At 28.0% G+C, this 17,788-nt stretch overlaps 1 protein-coding gene across 1 annotated transcript; it reads left to right on the top strand.

Annotated features, from left to right (window-relative positions):
- Positions 1–9,748: 9,748 nt before the first annotated feature.
- HO173_012996 (uncharacterized protein) lies at positions 9,749–10,670 on the top strand (the record flags this gene model as incomplete). The annotated part of the gene is made up of 2 exons (XM_037314825.1): positions 9,749–9,956; positions 10,147–10,670. 2 exons carry the CDS (start codon positions 9,749–9,751, stop codon positions 10,668–10,670), a joined length of 732 nt encoding a protein of 243 aa, XP_037158282.1.
- Between the last annotated feature and the right edge of the window lie 7,118 nt (positions 10,671–17,788).

Below are 17,788 nucleotides of genomic sequence, written 5' to 3'. Positions count from 1 at the left end.
GAATGTAAATAAATAAGTAATTATATACGCGGGTATAGAAGTTTTAATTTAAAGAGATTTAATAGAAGAAGAGATATTAATAATTTTTCTATAAATTAATACTTAAATAAAGTTTAAAAAAAGATAAATTAAATTCTTTAAATAATAATAATGTAAAGAATAATTTATATTACTATTATTAATAAGAATTCTAATAATATAAAAGTTAAAGTATATTAATAGTTATATTTATATAGAACTAAATTTAAGAATAAATATAAATAACGCGTTAAAATATAAGAAAAGATAATAATATATATAAAAAGTTAGAGTTTATTAACGCGTTTATAAATAGAATAGTATTTAACGTATGGGAACACGCTACACTTACGCGTTGGGGTGGCCTTCGCGTTGAGGTGGCCCATACTAAGTGTAGCGTGTTCCCATACGATTAGCAGGTCAAATTGTAGTGTCGTTCTCCGCCTGCTGAGTGGAGATTTGACGTGGGATCGTGGAGAGCATATGTCGTGGGATTTTGGAGAGCTGAGCCGTGTTCTTGATGATGGTTGCCTTATTGTCGCTTGGTCTCTCCGCAGTGTTCTCCGCATTTGCCTGCTGCGGTGGTCCCTCCTCTTACTCAACTGAGTGCTTTGGCTAAGTGGCTGACTGAGTGAATAACTGAGTGGATTGATGTGAGACTGTGGAGAGTAGACCTGTTGTGTCACTGCTGCTGCTGACCTAGGCAATATCATATTGTAGTACATTACTGCAATGAGCACACAAGAGAAGGACCTACTACGTCGATCGCAGCCAATTAAACCTCTGCAGGCAGGGGTCATCTATCGAACGATGCATATTTGGACGAATTGAAACCGTCCGATATCTTGTTTCGACAGCCATTTCATTAATCGAAAGCTTTCACTACGACAGGAGATTTCGTGGGATACACACCACTAATTAGCCTTACATCTCCATTTATTTCCGACATTCGAAGAATCATGCATGTATACTTCTTGCCATGAGAACATGGCATCTCTCTGATTTTTATGGGCAATTATCATGAGATGCGTGCGGGCACATAGATTAATCAACATCTTTTACACCACACGCATATATAAGTCAAACCACAATGACTCCTTAACATCGGTCTGCTCGTACTTCACTGGGGAGATGTATCTATAACGTGGTGTAGTGGCGATCACAGCCTAATAGCCTAGCAATATGACTGTAAAGGTCGTCGCAACGAGGGCCCCATTATTGGAGGAGTTCATGAGGTATATATGTGGTGAAAGAAGAAGAATAAGTGAAATTCAAAGAGATTTGTAACTCTTCGGCAAAGGTTTCGCCGAGATCCGTGATATTTCCTAATCGGGTTAGCGGTAGAAGGGTAGGGCTGTTCCCGCTTTGAATCATTCTTTTGAAATTCGTTGCTAAACCTGTCTATTGCAGTGGTATACCATATCAATTAGTCTCAGTAGAAAACCCTGCCAAGCCTCATTTTTTTGGTGGTTTGGCTGATATAAGATATTCACCCCTGCGTACATACAAGTATGGGCACTAAGTCTCAGCCGCAGGAATTGCTGACAGTATGCAAGGTACCTACTACCTATTGGAGTCATGGCAACTACTCTGCTCCTCCGCACTCTCACGACACATAGAATTTTGCCCCGATAAGAGCGAGAAAGAGTCCGACCCGCTACTCGTTTTTGGGGGATTCCATAAAATTGTCAAAGTAATATCCGCCCTACACTACTTCTGTTAAGGAATCATTATGGTTTGACTCATATATGTGTGTGTTGTAAAAGATGTTGATTATCTATGTGGTCTGCAGGCAGATATGTGCGGTGCCAAGCCTACGCTAGTGGCCCTATTTAGCGTATTCAAAAACATCTGGAATGCTTGGCACCGGAGATCTTTCACACCACACACCCAAATTCGTACTGTAGCATAGAAATCTCTCCGCAAAATCATTCAAATCAAGTAGCCACATCGCAAATAGTCGCATTTAATCAATTTTGAAGCTATATAACCTCAGCTATACCCCCCAAACGCACCAATAACGCAGCAGCCACCGAATCGCCAAGAACTACCCCCCCATAACTACTGAAATAGCCTCTGCTTAAGAAGCTCAGAAACAGATAAATGGGGGGCTGAGTGGTAGCAGCAGTCCCTACGGGTGCCCTGCGACGGCCCTGCGACGGCCCTACGGGGGGCCCTACGAAGGCCCCGCGGGCCAACTATTTAGGTCCAAATAGGGGTGTCTAACTGTCAAGCGCAGACACCCCCCGGGACCAGGCTTTTTTTAGCTGAGTTGCTAACACTGAGGAACATACCAATACTTCAGTATAGCTTCATCTTTTCATTTGGGACCTATACTAGCGATAGCAGTGTTATTGAATAATTTTGCGGAGAGATTTCTATGCTACAGTACGAATCTGGGTGTGTGGTGTGAAAGATCTCCGGTGCCAAGCATTCCAGATGTTTTTGAATACGCTAAATGAGTATCCCTGAGGCATCTCATGACAACTTCCGTGCGCGGGGAACTAAATATATGAATTTTTGAATTTCTTTCGATCCGAACCATCAAAAGTTTTTAGACTTCGCCATCACGTAGAGGAAGTATATTACTATCAGGCATAGAGAGGTTAATATCTGAAGTTCGAAGATACCTCGCCGTCGCCGCCATGGAGAAAGTTGGGTACCTGAATGTCCCCAATGTATTTCACACCCACACGAACTCGTTCTGAGCGTGCCAACCGCGTCAATATCATTCAAGGTATGTGTGCTATGATCCCTCCAACTCTTGAGCGAAGCGTATTCGAGTTAATATATATTTCTATAGGGGGCGTATCTCGAGTGCTCGACTTTCTGACTAAGGGTAATGTGACAAATCTGCCCGGGCAATTCCTTAACCCGGTTCGTCATATGACCTTCCAATGGTGCTGAATACGATGCGCTATCGTCTGAGGTTTTCCTGGTAAAGATTGGTCGGCTGGAGGTGGGTGCTGTAAGCGTTAGCGGAGATCGCGGTCTCGGATCAGCTTGTGCGACAATAACAAGCTATCCGATCCTAATAAAAGGCTCAAATACTTAATCAGCGACCTCGATAGGTCTATTCCCGCCGGGATTGACTTCAAAGAATCATGTGGTGGTTGTGGAAAAATCGTTGAAAGTCGCGAATTTCGTATTTCGGTCAATTATTGCGGGTGCCTCATACAAAAATAACGGTCAATGTAGCGATTCCGTGGTTTCCTACTCAGACTCTACAGGGGGGTATGACGTAATCGGCTCGGGATTATAATATTCCGGCCCCCCCTAAAATGTAGAGTCTGAATTCTGAGACTACATATCAATGCAGTGGGGATGACAGGCCAAGTTGCAGTGGTGTTCTCCGCTTGCTGAGTGATGATTTGATAAGGAATCGTGGAGAGCATATGACGTGGGATCTTGAAGAGCTAAGCCGTGTTCCTAACGATGGTGGCCTTATTGCCGCTTAATTTCTCCGCAGTATTCTCCATAGTGTTCTCCGCAGTATTCTCCGCATTTACCTATTATAGTTCCTCCTCTTACTCCTTAATGCAGTGGGGATAACAGGCTAAGTTACAGTGGTATTCTCCGCTTGCTGAGTAATGATTTGATGTGGAACCGTGGAGAGCATATAACGTGGGATCTTGGAGAGCTGAGCCGTGTTCTTGGTGCTGGGGGCCTTATTGCCGCTTGGTTTCTCCGCAGTGTTCTCCGCATTCGCCTACTGTATTAACTTCTCTTACACTGGCTGAGTAAATTAGTATAAGATCGTAAAGAGTAGGCCTGTTATGTCACTGCTGCTGATGACTATCTCCGCAATGTTCTCCGCAGTGTTCTCCGCATTCGCCTGTTATAGATCCTCCTCTTATTCAACTGAGTGCGAGGGTACCGAGGGTAAATATATTCATATTGGTGGAATTGGTAGAATTGGTAGAATTGGTAGAATTGGTAGAATGGTGGAAGAAGAATGGTTACACAAATAGGTGGAAGGATTATCATTCGATCCCGGACGCGTTTGATGTAACTACAATATTTGAATGTCAGTTTAACCCACCTACCGCTGGCTTGAGAGGAGTATATAGGGGAGGACGTATCCGTTCGGGCTCTTTTTGAGGGCCTTTCAACGCGTTTATAAGCAGTAGTAGGTAGCTGTTAAGCTCGCTTGCGGCCTTGATTGCCAGCAGTAGCGGATTCGCCGAGGGGTGGCCTGAGGGCGTCAGTAGGGGGTTCAAAAGACGGGCGGAAGGTAGCAACATTTGGGCGAGGGGTATCGAGGGCGAATTTATTCAAAATTGATGGATTGGTAGAATTGTAGAAGAAATATGGTTGCACAAACAGGTGGAAGGATTATTATTCGATCCCGGACGCGTTTAATATAACTACGATATTTGAATATCAATTTAATCTACTAATAGTAGGCCAAACTTCATTATTTTTATAGCGTTAGAAAGCGTATACTAAACTCTATAATTTACGAAATTATGAAGAAATAGCATCCGTAGAGAGCTGGTTATTTCAGAGTGTAAGACTTCTACACATAAACTTTTAATAAGGGAGCTCGAAAGGGCTAGCGGGCTAACTTAGTCAGTCTAGCCAAAAGGCGTAATAACCTCGAATTTATGATTGGCTGCACATATAAATTTAAGGTTTTCAAGCTCAGCTCTATCTTATTCTTTTATATATACTAATTATTAAGCGTTATAATCTTTTATATATAGTCTTAATTTAGCTTTATTAATCTTAAGATAAATCTAAATAGAAAATTCTATTAAGACTTAATTTTTTAATATATCGTCTAATATATAATATTTATATTCTATATATATATAATTCTTTAATAAAAATACGTAACTATATAATATAATCTTTTTTAAAATTCTTGAAAAAAGTTAAATAAATAGTTAAATAGATTTTTATTAAATTAGAAGCTATAGTATAATAATTAAGAAGTAAACTTCTACTTTATTTTATTAAAAAACTTAATTAACTTAGTTATAGTAGCGATATTAATATTTAAAAATATTATATATTTTAATAAACGCGTAATATTATATAGAAATTCTTTTATAATATATAATTCTTATAATAATCGCTATAGTACTCGTCGAATTAACGATATAACGTATTAGAGAAAATATCGTATTCTTACTAGTTAATTTATTACTTCGTTTAAATGTTATAATCTTTCTTTATTTTTTAAATAGCTAGATTTATAAGAGTTACTATAGCGATATATATAAGTAAATAAGTAAATAGAGTATCGCTATAGCGATATATATAAATAAATAAGTAATTAAACTTATAAAGAGTAGAGCGGAGAGCGAAGCGGAGATAATTTATTCTTCTAAGTCTATAGCTTCTTTATTTTAATATATATTATATAATAAAATAAATAAGAGATATTAGTTTCTATATTTAAGTATTTTTCGATATAAGAAAAATATCTAGATTTTTTATAAGTAAAATAGTAAATTATTATATATAATCTCTTATTATTAATTATCTTTTTAACGTAGTAGTAGTATTCGCTATCTTCTATCTTATCTATTATTTATTAATAATATATATCTCTTATATTAATTAATCGCTTTATCGCTAGCGAGTAAATTATTTATTTTTACTCTCGAGAAAGTAAATAAAGTTAAAGAAAAAGTATTTAGAGAGTTAAGCGTAGAGAGCTATAATTTAATTTTAATACTTAATAATTAAGATAAAGAAAGCTTCGCTTTTAAGAAAGCGGGATAAGAGTAAGAAAGAGAAGTCGGCGGAGAAAAAGAAAGAGAAGTTATCGAAGAGAGAGAAGATTAATTTATCAGTATATATAACAGAATAAGGTAGGGCTGAACTAGAAAACCTTGAATTTGTATGTGCAGCCAATCATCAATTCGTTAGGTCTACGCTTTTTGGTTAGACACCGCGGGTAAACAAATTAGCGTCCGCAACTATCAAAAAAATAGGTGTACATTATTAACATATAGAAAAACTTTTTTGTTTTCTATTAACTTTTTAAGATTTTAAATTTTAAATTTTGGAGCGCAGTCTGCGCTTTCCGAATTTTTAAGAATCTTGAAATTTGGTCTTATAATTATTAAAGCGCAAGGAATTCAAATATCGCTCACCAAAGTCCGCTTACCAAAATCCGCTCGACAGCCCTAATCAAAAAACAGGTGTACATTATTTGATTTTAGAATAACTTTTTTGTTTTCTATTAAAATTTTAGAATTTTTGGTTTAAACTATAGAGTATAATGTGGGCTTTTAGATAAAAAAAAGAATTACTAAATTTAGTCTTATAGATATTTAAAGGTAAGGAATTCAGATATCGCTTACCAAAGATCGCTCATCAAAATTTACTCGACAGCCCCGATCAAAAAAAAATGATTATGAATTTAATTCATAGGCCTTTACTCGTCGTTACTAATAGGATTATAGTAAGAAAACTCTAAATATATATCGAAGCTCTTATTATTCGTCGGGCGATTTCCTTTTTTATCTTAATAATCTAGATTTATAATTTTATTTTACCCTTAGATTTCATTAAGATTTTAAATATCTTATCTCTTCTTCGATTTATTCTTTAATCTATTTTTTAATTTATTCTCTAATATCTAAGACTCTTAGCGATAATCTTATTACTAATTTAAAAATATTAATTTTTCTAATTTCTTTTAAATTATAACTTCTTTATTCTAATATATACTAAATAATAAAACGAGTAAAAGATATTAGCTCTTATACTTAAGTATCTTTTAATATAAAAAAAATATATTAAGACTTCTTATAAGTAAAATAGTAAATTATTATATATAATCTTTTATTATTAATTATCTTCTTAACGTAGAAGTAATATTCGTTATTTTTTATTTTATCTATTATTTATTAGCGATATATATCTCTTATATAAATTAATTATCTTATTATTAGCGAATAAACTATTTATTTTTACTCTTAAAAGAGTAAGCGAAGTTAAAGAAAGAGAGTTTAAAGAGTTAAATATAAAGAGTTATAGTTTAATTTTAATATTTAATAGCTAAAATAAAGAAAGCTTCGCTTTTAAGAAAGCGAGATAAGAATAGAAGAGAGAAATCGATAAAGAAAGAGGGAGAGAAGTTATCGAAGAGAGAGAAGGCTAATATATTATTACTAATAGAATTTTAATAAGAAGACTTTAAATTAAATATATATCGAAGCTTCTATTATTCGCTAGACGATTTTCTTCTTTATTTTAATAATCTAAATATTTATAAAAAAAACATGTTAATCTAAATTCGTTAATATAAGAAATATATTTTTATATATATAATAATATCTTATAATAAGAAGCGCTTTACGATATTATCGATATTAAATAATATATAATATAATAAAAGTTAAGCGAATTTTGATATTAGTTTTATAAGTAGAGATATATAATAAGTTTATTATAAAAGATCTATTATAATAAGTCTATTAAAAAGAAAAGAATAAGCGTTAGAATATAATAATAAAAATAATAATAATTAGTTTTATCTAAGCGAGTTAGTTAGAGTATAAGATTTTTCGCGTTAAAGCTATATATAGTATAACTATAGCTACTATTTTTCTTTAAGCTTTTTTCTATTATAAATTTATATTCTTATAATCTTCTATCTTTTTTAATTATAATAATCTCTTCTCTTTTAATTATAATAAAATTAGATCTTAATTTATTAAGATTTATATTTTAATTTTAATTATTAGAAAAGCTAGCGCCTCTATATTTATAAATCTAATTATAATTTAAGATTTTTTTATAAAATTTCTAAAATCTAACTTAATCTCTATTATTTAAATATTTTATATAGTATAATTATTAATATAAATACTTAATAGTAGATAAAATATAAATTTAGAGATCTTCGAAATTAAATTTAAGATTTATCTTTACTAAAAAAATAAGATTATTCTAGTACTATATTTTTATAATATATATTAGAATTTAGCGTTATATATTCGTTTATATAAGCTAGAATCTATCGTTATAGATTTCTTTATATATATTAAAACTTTATATTATTAATACTAAAATCTATTCTTCTTTATATAGATTAAGATATTATTTTTTATATTTACTAGTTATATATACTAAATCTTCGCGTTATTTTAATTTAATATATAATACTATTAAGCGTTATAATCTTTTATATATATTAAAATCTTATAAAAAAAGATTTTTTAAAGCTCGATAGTTAGCTTTCTAAAATAATATATCTTAATTAGATCTTAATTAATTAAGAATTAATCTTATTAATTATATATATAAAGATTTAAATTAAATATTTTATTTTATTCTTAAAAAAGTAGACGAAATAGTATACTTAGCTATATTATATTATTATATTTTTATTAATTTTACTCTATTTATAGAAAGCGAAATAATTCGCTAGTTATTAAGCTATTATTTTAAATATAATTTATACTTATAATTTATCTTTAGTAGATTAAAGTATTATATTTATATTTAAAACTCGTATATAGATATAATTTTATCTTACTCTTAAATTTTATTTAAATTCTAGATCTTTTATCTCTTCTTCTATTTATTCTTTAATTTCTTCTTTAATATCTTAAACTCTTAGTAATAATATTATTACTTATTCTAAAATATTAACTTTTTAAACTTCTTTTAGATTTATATCTTCTTTATTTTAATATACGTTAAATAATAGAATAGATAAGAGATATTAGTTTTTATATTTAAGTATTTTTCGATATAAGAAAAATATCTAAACTTCTTATACGTAAAATAATAGATTATTATATATAATCTTTTATCGTTAATTATCTTTTTAATATAGAAGTAATATTTATTATCTTTTATTTTATCTATTATTTATTAGCGATATATATCTCTTATATAGATTAATTATTTTATCGCTAGCGAATAAATTATTTATCTCTATTCTCGAGAAAGTAGATAAAGTTAAAAAAGAAATTCTAGAGAGTTAAGAGTAAAAAGTTATAGTTTAATTTTAATACTTAATAATTATAGAAGCGAAATAGAATAAAAGAGGGGAAGAGAAGGTAATAAAGAAAGAGAAAGGAGAGTTATCGAAGAGGAAGAAAGCTAATATATCGTTATTAATAGAATTTTAGTAAAAAGACTTTAAATGTATATTAAAGATTCTATTATTTATAAAGCGATTTTCTTCTTTATCTTAATAATCTAGATATATATAAAAGAGTTAATTTTATTAACCTGAATTTTTAATATAAAAAGCGTATTTTTATATATCTCGCGATACTTTATAATAAGAAGCGTTTTATAATATTATTAATATTAAATTAGTATATATAAAAGAATAAGGTAGGGCTGAACTAGAAAACCTTGAATTTGTATGTGCAGCCAATTATTAATTCGGGGTTATTACGCCTTTTGGCTAGACTGACTGAGTTAACCCGCTAGCCCTCCCGAGTTTTCTTATCAAAAATTTATGTGTAGAAGCTTTACACTCTAAAATAACCAGCTCCCTACGGATACTATTTCTTTATAATTTCGTAAATTGTAAAGCTCAGTGTGCGCTTTCTAACGCTGTAAAAATAATGAAGTTTGGCCTACTATTGGTGGATTAAATAGATATTCAAATATGGTAGTCATGGTAGTCACACCAGACGCGTCCGGGATCGGATAATAATCCTTCCACCTGTTTGTGTAACTATTCTTCTTTCACCATTCTACCAATTTACTAATATGAACATAATCGTCCTCGGTACCCCTCGCGGAAATGTTACTAAACGCTTCAGGCACGTATCCCTTCCGCCCGTCTTTTGAACCCCTTACTGACGCCCCCAGGCCACCCCTCGACGAATCCGCTACTGCTGGCAATCGAGGCCGCAAGAACCTACTACTGCTCATAAACGCGTTGAAAGACCCTCAAAAAGAGCCCGAACGGATACGTCCTCCCCTACATACTCCTCCCAAGCCAGCGATAGGTGGGTTAAACTGACATTCAAATATTGTAGTCACACCAAACGCGTCCGGGATCGGATAATAATCCTTCCACCTATTTGTGTAACTATTCTTCTTCCACCATTCTACCAATTCTACTAATTCTATCAATTCTACCAATTCCACCAATATAAACACATTTACCCTCGATACCCTCGCACTCAGTTGAATAAGAGGAGGATCTACAACAGGCGAATGCGGAGAACACTGCGGAGAACATTGCGGAGACAGTCATCAGCAGCAGTGACACAACAGGCCTACTCTCCACGATCTCACACCAATCCACTCAGCCAGTGCAAGAGAAGTCAATACAGCAGGCGAATGCGGAGAACACTGCGGAGAACATTGCGGAGATAGTCATCAGCAGCAGTGACACAACAGGCCTACTCTCCACGGTCTCACACCAATCCACTCAGCCAGTGCAAGAGAAGTCAATACAGCAGGCGAATGCGGAGAACACTGCGGAGAACATTGCGGAGACAGTCATCAGCAGCAGTGACACAACAGGCCTACTCTCCACGGTCTCACACCAATCCACTCAGCCAGTGCAAGAGAAGTCAATACAGCAGGCGAATGCGGAGAATACTGCGGAGAAACCAAGCGGCAACAGGGCCCCCAGCACCAAGAACACGGCTCAGCTCTCCAAGATCCCACGGAGAACACCACTGCAACTTAGCCTATTATCCCCACTGCATTAAGGAGTAAGAGGAGGAACTACAACAGGCAAATGCGGAGAACACTGCGGAGAACACTATGGAGAACACTGCGGAGAAACCAAGCGGCAACAAGGCCACCATCGTCAAGAACACGGCTCAGCTCTCCAAGATCCCACGTCATATCAGTCATCCACTCAGTCAGCCACTCAGCTAGCCACTCAGTCTGATACTCTACAAGAGGAGGAGCAAGAGGAGGAACTACAACAGGCAAATGCGGAGAACACTGCGGAGAACACTACGGAGAACACTGCGGAGAAACCAAGCGGCAACAAGGCCACCATCGTCAAGAACACGGCTCAGCTCTCCAAGATCCCACGTCAAATCATCACTCAGCAAGCGGAGAACACCACTGCAACTTGGCCTATCATCCCCACTGCATTAATATGGTACATCACTGCAATAACGTTACAAGAGGAGGATCTACTGCGACGATCACAGTCAATTAAGCCTCTGCAGGAGGGACATCGGACGATGCATATTTGAACGAATTGAAACCGTCCGATGTCTACAGCTATTTCATTATTCGAAAGATTTCACTGCGGCAGGAGATATTGTGGGATTCACACCACTAATTGGCACGTTATCTCCGTTTCTTTCCGGTATTTCGATACTTCTTGCCATGAGGACATGGCCTTTCTCTGTTTTTTATAGGTAATTGTTACGGATCAATCCTTCACACTCGATATACCTTCCTAATTAGGCCTTAGCGCGCCTTCTCTCCGCACATATGTGCCTATACTACATAGATTAAATCAATTTTGTAGTGGTGGAAGTAGGTCAAAAACGCACAGCAAGCGATCAGAGTCCGATTTGACTTAGGGCTAGGGCTAAAATTTGATTTGACTTAGAAAAATCCAACTCCATTTGACTTAGAAAAATGAAAAATCCAACTCTATGAATTTAATTCATGGGCCTTTACTTGTAATATATAATATAATAAAAATTAAGCGAATTTTAATATTAATTTTATAAGTAGAGATAAGTAATAAGTATATTCTAGTAAGTATATTCTAGTAAGTCTATTATAATAAGTATATTCTAGTAAGTATATTATAATAAGTCTATTATAATAAGTCTATTATAATAAGTTTATTATAATAGATCTATTAGAAAGAAAAGAATAAGCGTTAAAACGCGATAATAAAAATAATAATAATTAATCTTACTCGAGCGAGCTAGTTAAAGCGTAAGGCTTTTCGCGTTAAAGCTATATATAATATAATTATAATTATTATTCTTCTTTAAGCTCTCTTCTATTATAGTCTTATAATTTTCTATCTCTTTTAATTATAATAATCTCTTCTCTTTAAATTATAATAAAATTAGATTTTAATTTATTAAGATTTATTTTCTAATCTCGATTATTAGAAAAGCTAGCGCCTACGCTAGAAGCTTAATAATCTCGATAATACGATATTTTTCAACCTCGATTACTTTATAATAACTAATTTTTTATTTATATATATCGCTACTTCGATATAAATCTCGATTATTATAATTTCTAATTATAATTTTAATTATAATAATTTTTTAATCGATAATTTAGCTATAGATCTTAATTATATAAGTTTATATCTATTATTAATCTAGCTCGAATTAATATAATTTAAACTTTATAAGCTATTTATAACTATATTAATAAGAAGAAATTATCTAATTAAGATATCGAGTATAGAATTAATTATATTCTAATATTTATTAAAAAGATTATTATAAATTTAAAGAAAGTAAAGATAGAGGCTAAGAAGGCTATTAAAGAGTCGAAGTTAGCTATTAATAATAATATTAATATTCTTCTATTATTAAGAACTTTAAATTTAATAAAAAAAATAAGATTTTTAGTTAGAAGTCTTATAATAATAATAAATATAAGATTTTTAATTAGAAGTTCTATAGTAATAATAAAGATAGAGCTCTTAGTTAGAAGCTTTATAGTAATAAAGATAAGACTTTTAATTAGAAGTTCTATAGTAATAATAAAAGCGATAAAAACTTTCTTCTATTAAGCTAGATAATTAAGAAATATATATTTAAAAAACTTATATCTAATATTAAAATAATTTCGATATCTCTATTTATTATCTTCTACTCTATATAGATCTCGGCTAATATATATATATTTAAATAATATCTAAAAAGCGTAAGTTAATTATTATATTTATATTAATAATTCTATTTAAATAAGTTTATATTAGCTTTTATTATTACGATATTCTAAATAATTTATTTATTTAAGATTCTACACTAATTTAGATTTAAATTAAGATTCTTTATTATTTTAAAATAATATTATTTAAAAATAATCTTATTCGTATTTAGTAAACCCTTCTCTTAATATAGAGCGCTTTCTTCTATTATATATTCGCTTTTAATAAAATATCGATTAAATTATAAAAGGTTATTAATTAATATTATATTATTTTTAATAAATTTACTTAGATTATTAATATTAAATTATTTAAATAATTTAATTTAATAAAATTTATATTACTTATAATAGAGATTAAGAAAGTCTTAATTAATAATCGCGATATCGAAGTTATTAACTATATTAAGAAGATTTATAAAGAATATTAATTAAGAGTAAAGAAGAGAGGCTCGAATCTTATCTCTTAATATATTATTTATTCTCTTTTTAGCTATATATCTAAATATTCTAATTAAATTATAAAATATAAGAGAGTAATAGAGAAAAAGTATACTAAAGATATATTAAGAGAATTTTCGTAAGCCTTTAAATATATAATCTTCTTCTTTCTTTCTCTAGATTCTCTCTTCTTATAAATATAAAAAACTTAAATAACTATTTAAATTCTATATTAATACTTCTTTAGCTATTTAAAAATTTATAGCTAAAAAGTTTATATAAATTTAATTACTCGCTAATTAGTAGTAATTAAGAATATAAAGATTTTTTTTATAATATTTAATACGTATATTATAGAGATATTAAAGCGCGATATAGTATTTTAAATCTCTTTTATAAAGGCTAATATAATGAATCTAGAGAATATAACTCTCGAGAAACTTTTTACTCTCTTTAAATTATTAATTCTATAATCTTTAAATCGAGTATTTCTTAAAGTAAGCAATATTATTAAGAGTAAGATAATAAATAAATAAAGTAAATAAGAATAAGAGTATTAGATTAAATTAGAAAATAAGAGAATAAAGATTATACTATTATAAGCGAAAATAATAATCTTAATTAAATAAGATTTAATAATCTAATAATCTTAATATTAGTAATATATACTTTTAAATTCTTAATTAATTTATATTTAATAGACTCTTTAATATATTCTATTATAGCGAATTTATATAGAATCTTATATATATAAATAGCTTATATTCGAGAATTAGTTTATTATATATATAAAGATAAATCTATTATTTTACGCGTAACGCTTTTATATTTTAACTAAAAGCGTAATATTATATTTAAATCTCTTTCTATCTTTTAATTCTTTCTCGATTTATCTATTATTTACTAATTATTCTTATAGTATATTACTTTTAACTCTTTATTATTATTTTATCGCTAAACTCTATTAATTACTTTCTCTTCGTATTTATTAACTTTATTATCTTAATTAAAAATTATAATAAAAATAAATTTTAATTTATTAAGATTTATTTATTAATCTTAATTATTAGAAAAGCTAACGTCTACGCTAGAAGCTTAATAATCTTAGCGATATAATATTCTTTAACTTCGACTACTTTATAATAATTATCTTTACTTTTAATTTTTTTATTTATATATATTAATAGATTTTTTTATTTATATATATTAATAAATTTTCTTATACGCTATTTCTTTATAAATCTCGAGTATTATAGCTTTTAATTATAGCTCTAATTATAATAATTTAGCTATAGATTTTAATTATATAAATTTATACTTATTATTAATTTAATTTAAATTAATATAATTTAAGCTCTATAAGCTATTTATAATTATATTAATAAGAAGAGATTATTTAATTAAGATATCGAGTATAAGACTAATTATATTCTAATATTTATTTAAAATATTATTATAAATCTAAAGAAAGTAAAAATAGATATAAAGAAAGTAAAGATAGAGATTAAAAAGACTATTAAAGAGTTAAAGCTAGCTATTAATAATAATATTAATATATTTCTTATTATTAAAAATTCTAAATCTAATAAAAAGATAAAGCTTTTAATTAGAAGCTCTATAATAATAATAAAGATTTAAATAATAAAAACTTTATTCTATTAAGCGAGATAATTAACTAAATAATATTAAATTCTAAAATTACTTAATTTAATAATAGTCGCGAGATATAGAGATTTAATTTTAAGTTAAAATAAATAATTATTAGTAATTATAAAGTAGAGAAACGCGAATTTAAGAAACGCGTAATTAAGAAATATATATCTAAAATTAAAATAATCTTAATATCTTTACTTATTATCTTCTACTCTATATAGATCTCGATTAATATATATATATTTAAATAATATCTAAAAAGCGTAAGACGACTACTACGCTTATATTAATAACTTTATTTAAATAAGTTTATATTAACTCTTACTACTACGATATTTTAAATAATTTATTTATCTTAAATTATATACTAATCTAGTCTTAAATTAAAATTTTTTATTATTTTAAAATAATATTATTTAAAAATAATCTTATTTATATTTAATAGACTCTTCTCTTAATATAAAGCGCTTTCTTCTATTATATATTCGCTTTTAACGAAATATCGATTAAATTATAGAAGATTATTAATTAATATTATATTATTTTTAATAAATTTACTTAGATTATAAATATTAAGTATATTAGATTATTCGATTTAGCGAAACTTATATTACTTATAATAGAGATTAAGAAAATCTTAATTAATAATCGCGATATCGAAGTTATTAATTATATTAAAAAGATTTATAAAAGATATTAATTAAAAGTAAAGAAGAGAGATTTAAATCTTATCGCTTAATATATTATTTATTTTCTTTTTAATTATATATCTAAGTATCTTAATTAGATTATAAAATATAAGAGAGTAATAAAGAAGAAATATATTAGAGATATATTAAGGGAACTTTCGTAAGTTTTTAAATATATAATCTTCTTCTTTTTTTTTTCTCTAAGTTCTCTCTTTTTATAAATATAAGAAATTTAAATAATTATTTAAATTCTATATTAATATTTCTCTAGCTATTTAAAAGTTTATAATTAGAGAATTTATATAAGTTTAATTACTCGTTAATTAATAGTAGTTAAGAATATAAAGATTTTTCTTATAATATTTAATATATATATTATAGAGATATTAAAGCGCGATATAATATTTTAGATTTCTCTTATAAAGATTAATATAATAAATTTAAAGAATATAATCTTTAAGAAGCTTTTTACTTTCTTTAAATTATTAATCTTATAATCTCTAAATTAGATATTTTTTAAAGTAAATAATATTATTAAAAGTAAGATAGTAAATAAAGAGAATATAAATAAAGAGAATATAAATAAGAATAAGTAGTTAAATAAAGTGAATAAGAATAAGAGTATTAAACTAGATTAGAAAATAAAGAAATAAAGATTATACTATTATAAGCGAAAATAATAATCTCGATTAAATAAGATTTAATAATTTAATAATCTTATAATAGAGAAAAGTATACTTTTATTTATAGATTAATAATTTATACTTTTAATTACGCCTTATTAACGTTATTAAATAAATCTTAATTAATTAAGATTTAATACTAGTAATATATACTTCTAAATCTCTAATTAATTTATAGTTTATAGACTCTTCTATATATTCTATAATAGCGAATTTATATAAAATCTTATACGTATAGATAGTCTATATTTAAGAACTAGTTTATTATATATATAAAGATAAATCTATTATCTTATATATAATATTTTTATACTTTAATTAAGAGCGTAATATTATATTAGAATTTATTTTTATTTTTTAACTCTTTTTCGACTCGTCTATTATTTATTAATTATTCTCGTAGTATATTACTTTTAACTCTTCGCTATTATCTTATCGCTAAACTTTATTAACTACTTCCTCTTTATATTTATCAACTTCGCTATTTTAATTAAAGATATATTTAAAGAGCGTTAATATTACTTTTAATCTTTCTTTATTATTTTATCGCTAGATTTTATTAGCTATTTTCTCTTTATATTTATTAACTTCGCTATTTCGATTAAAAATATATTTAAAAAGCGTTAACGTTACTTTTAATTCTTCGTTATTATCTTATTATTAAACTCTATTAATTATTTCCTCTTCGCGTTTATTAACTTTATTATTTTAATTAAAAATATATTTAAAAAGCGTTAACGTTATTTTTAACTCTTCGCTATTATTCTATTACTAAACTTTATTAATTATTTTCTCTTCGCGTCTATTAACTTCGCTATTTTAATTAAAGATATATTTAAAGAATATTAACTCTCTTTTTTATTAAGTATTAGTTTAGTATAAATATATTAATACTAGATATCTTAGTTAAATATATTAATAGTTTATATAAAGTTTTTATTTTTATACTAGATAGAAGAAGATTATATTTTATTATACTTTATATTTTATATATAAACTTAAAACTTTATTATTAATACTAGTAAGTAAAATCGATAAATAGATAGTAATAGATATCTATATCTATAATAGATAATTACGATTTATATTTAATTATATATTAAAACTTATATATATATATTTAATATTATCTTTTTAATACTAGTTAATAAAATTAATAAATAAGTAGTAATAGTAACTTATATCTATTAAATAATATCGTTTATCTCTTAATACTATCGTCTATCTCTCTCTTAATTAAAGAAGTAATCTAATTACTTAGCTTATTCTTAATTTATAAAAGACTCTATATAATATATTAGCTTTAGCGTTATTAAATCTCGCTATATAGATATATAATTTCTATTATTAACGTATTTATAGAGTTATTAAACTCTATTAAGCGATCTTAACGCTTTAACTACGCTTTTAATTCGCTTTTATATAAATTAAGTATTATCTATCGACTATATTAGTTTATAAATAATTATAATTAATTATTATCTATAT

Source organism: Letharia columbiana (genome assembly GCF_014066305.1).
Source record: "Letharia columbiana isolate WasteWater2 chromosome Unknown xfSc0000008_s0, whole genome shotgun sequence".
NCBI classification, from domain to species: domain Eukaryota; kingdom Fungi; phylum Ascomycota; class Lecanoromycetes; order Lecanorales; family Parmeliaceae; genus Letharia; species Letharia columbiana.
The sequence above is the reverse complement of the archived record's forward strand: the minus strand, read 5'-3'. Positions and strand labels throughout refer to the sequence as shown.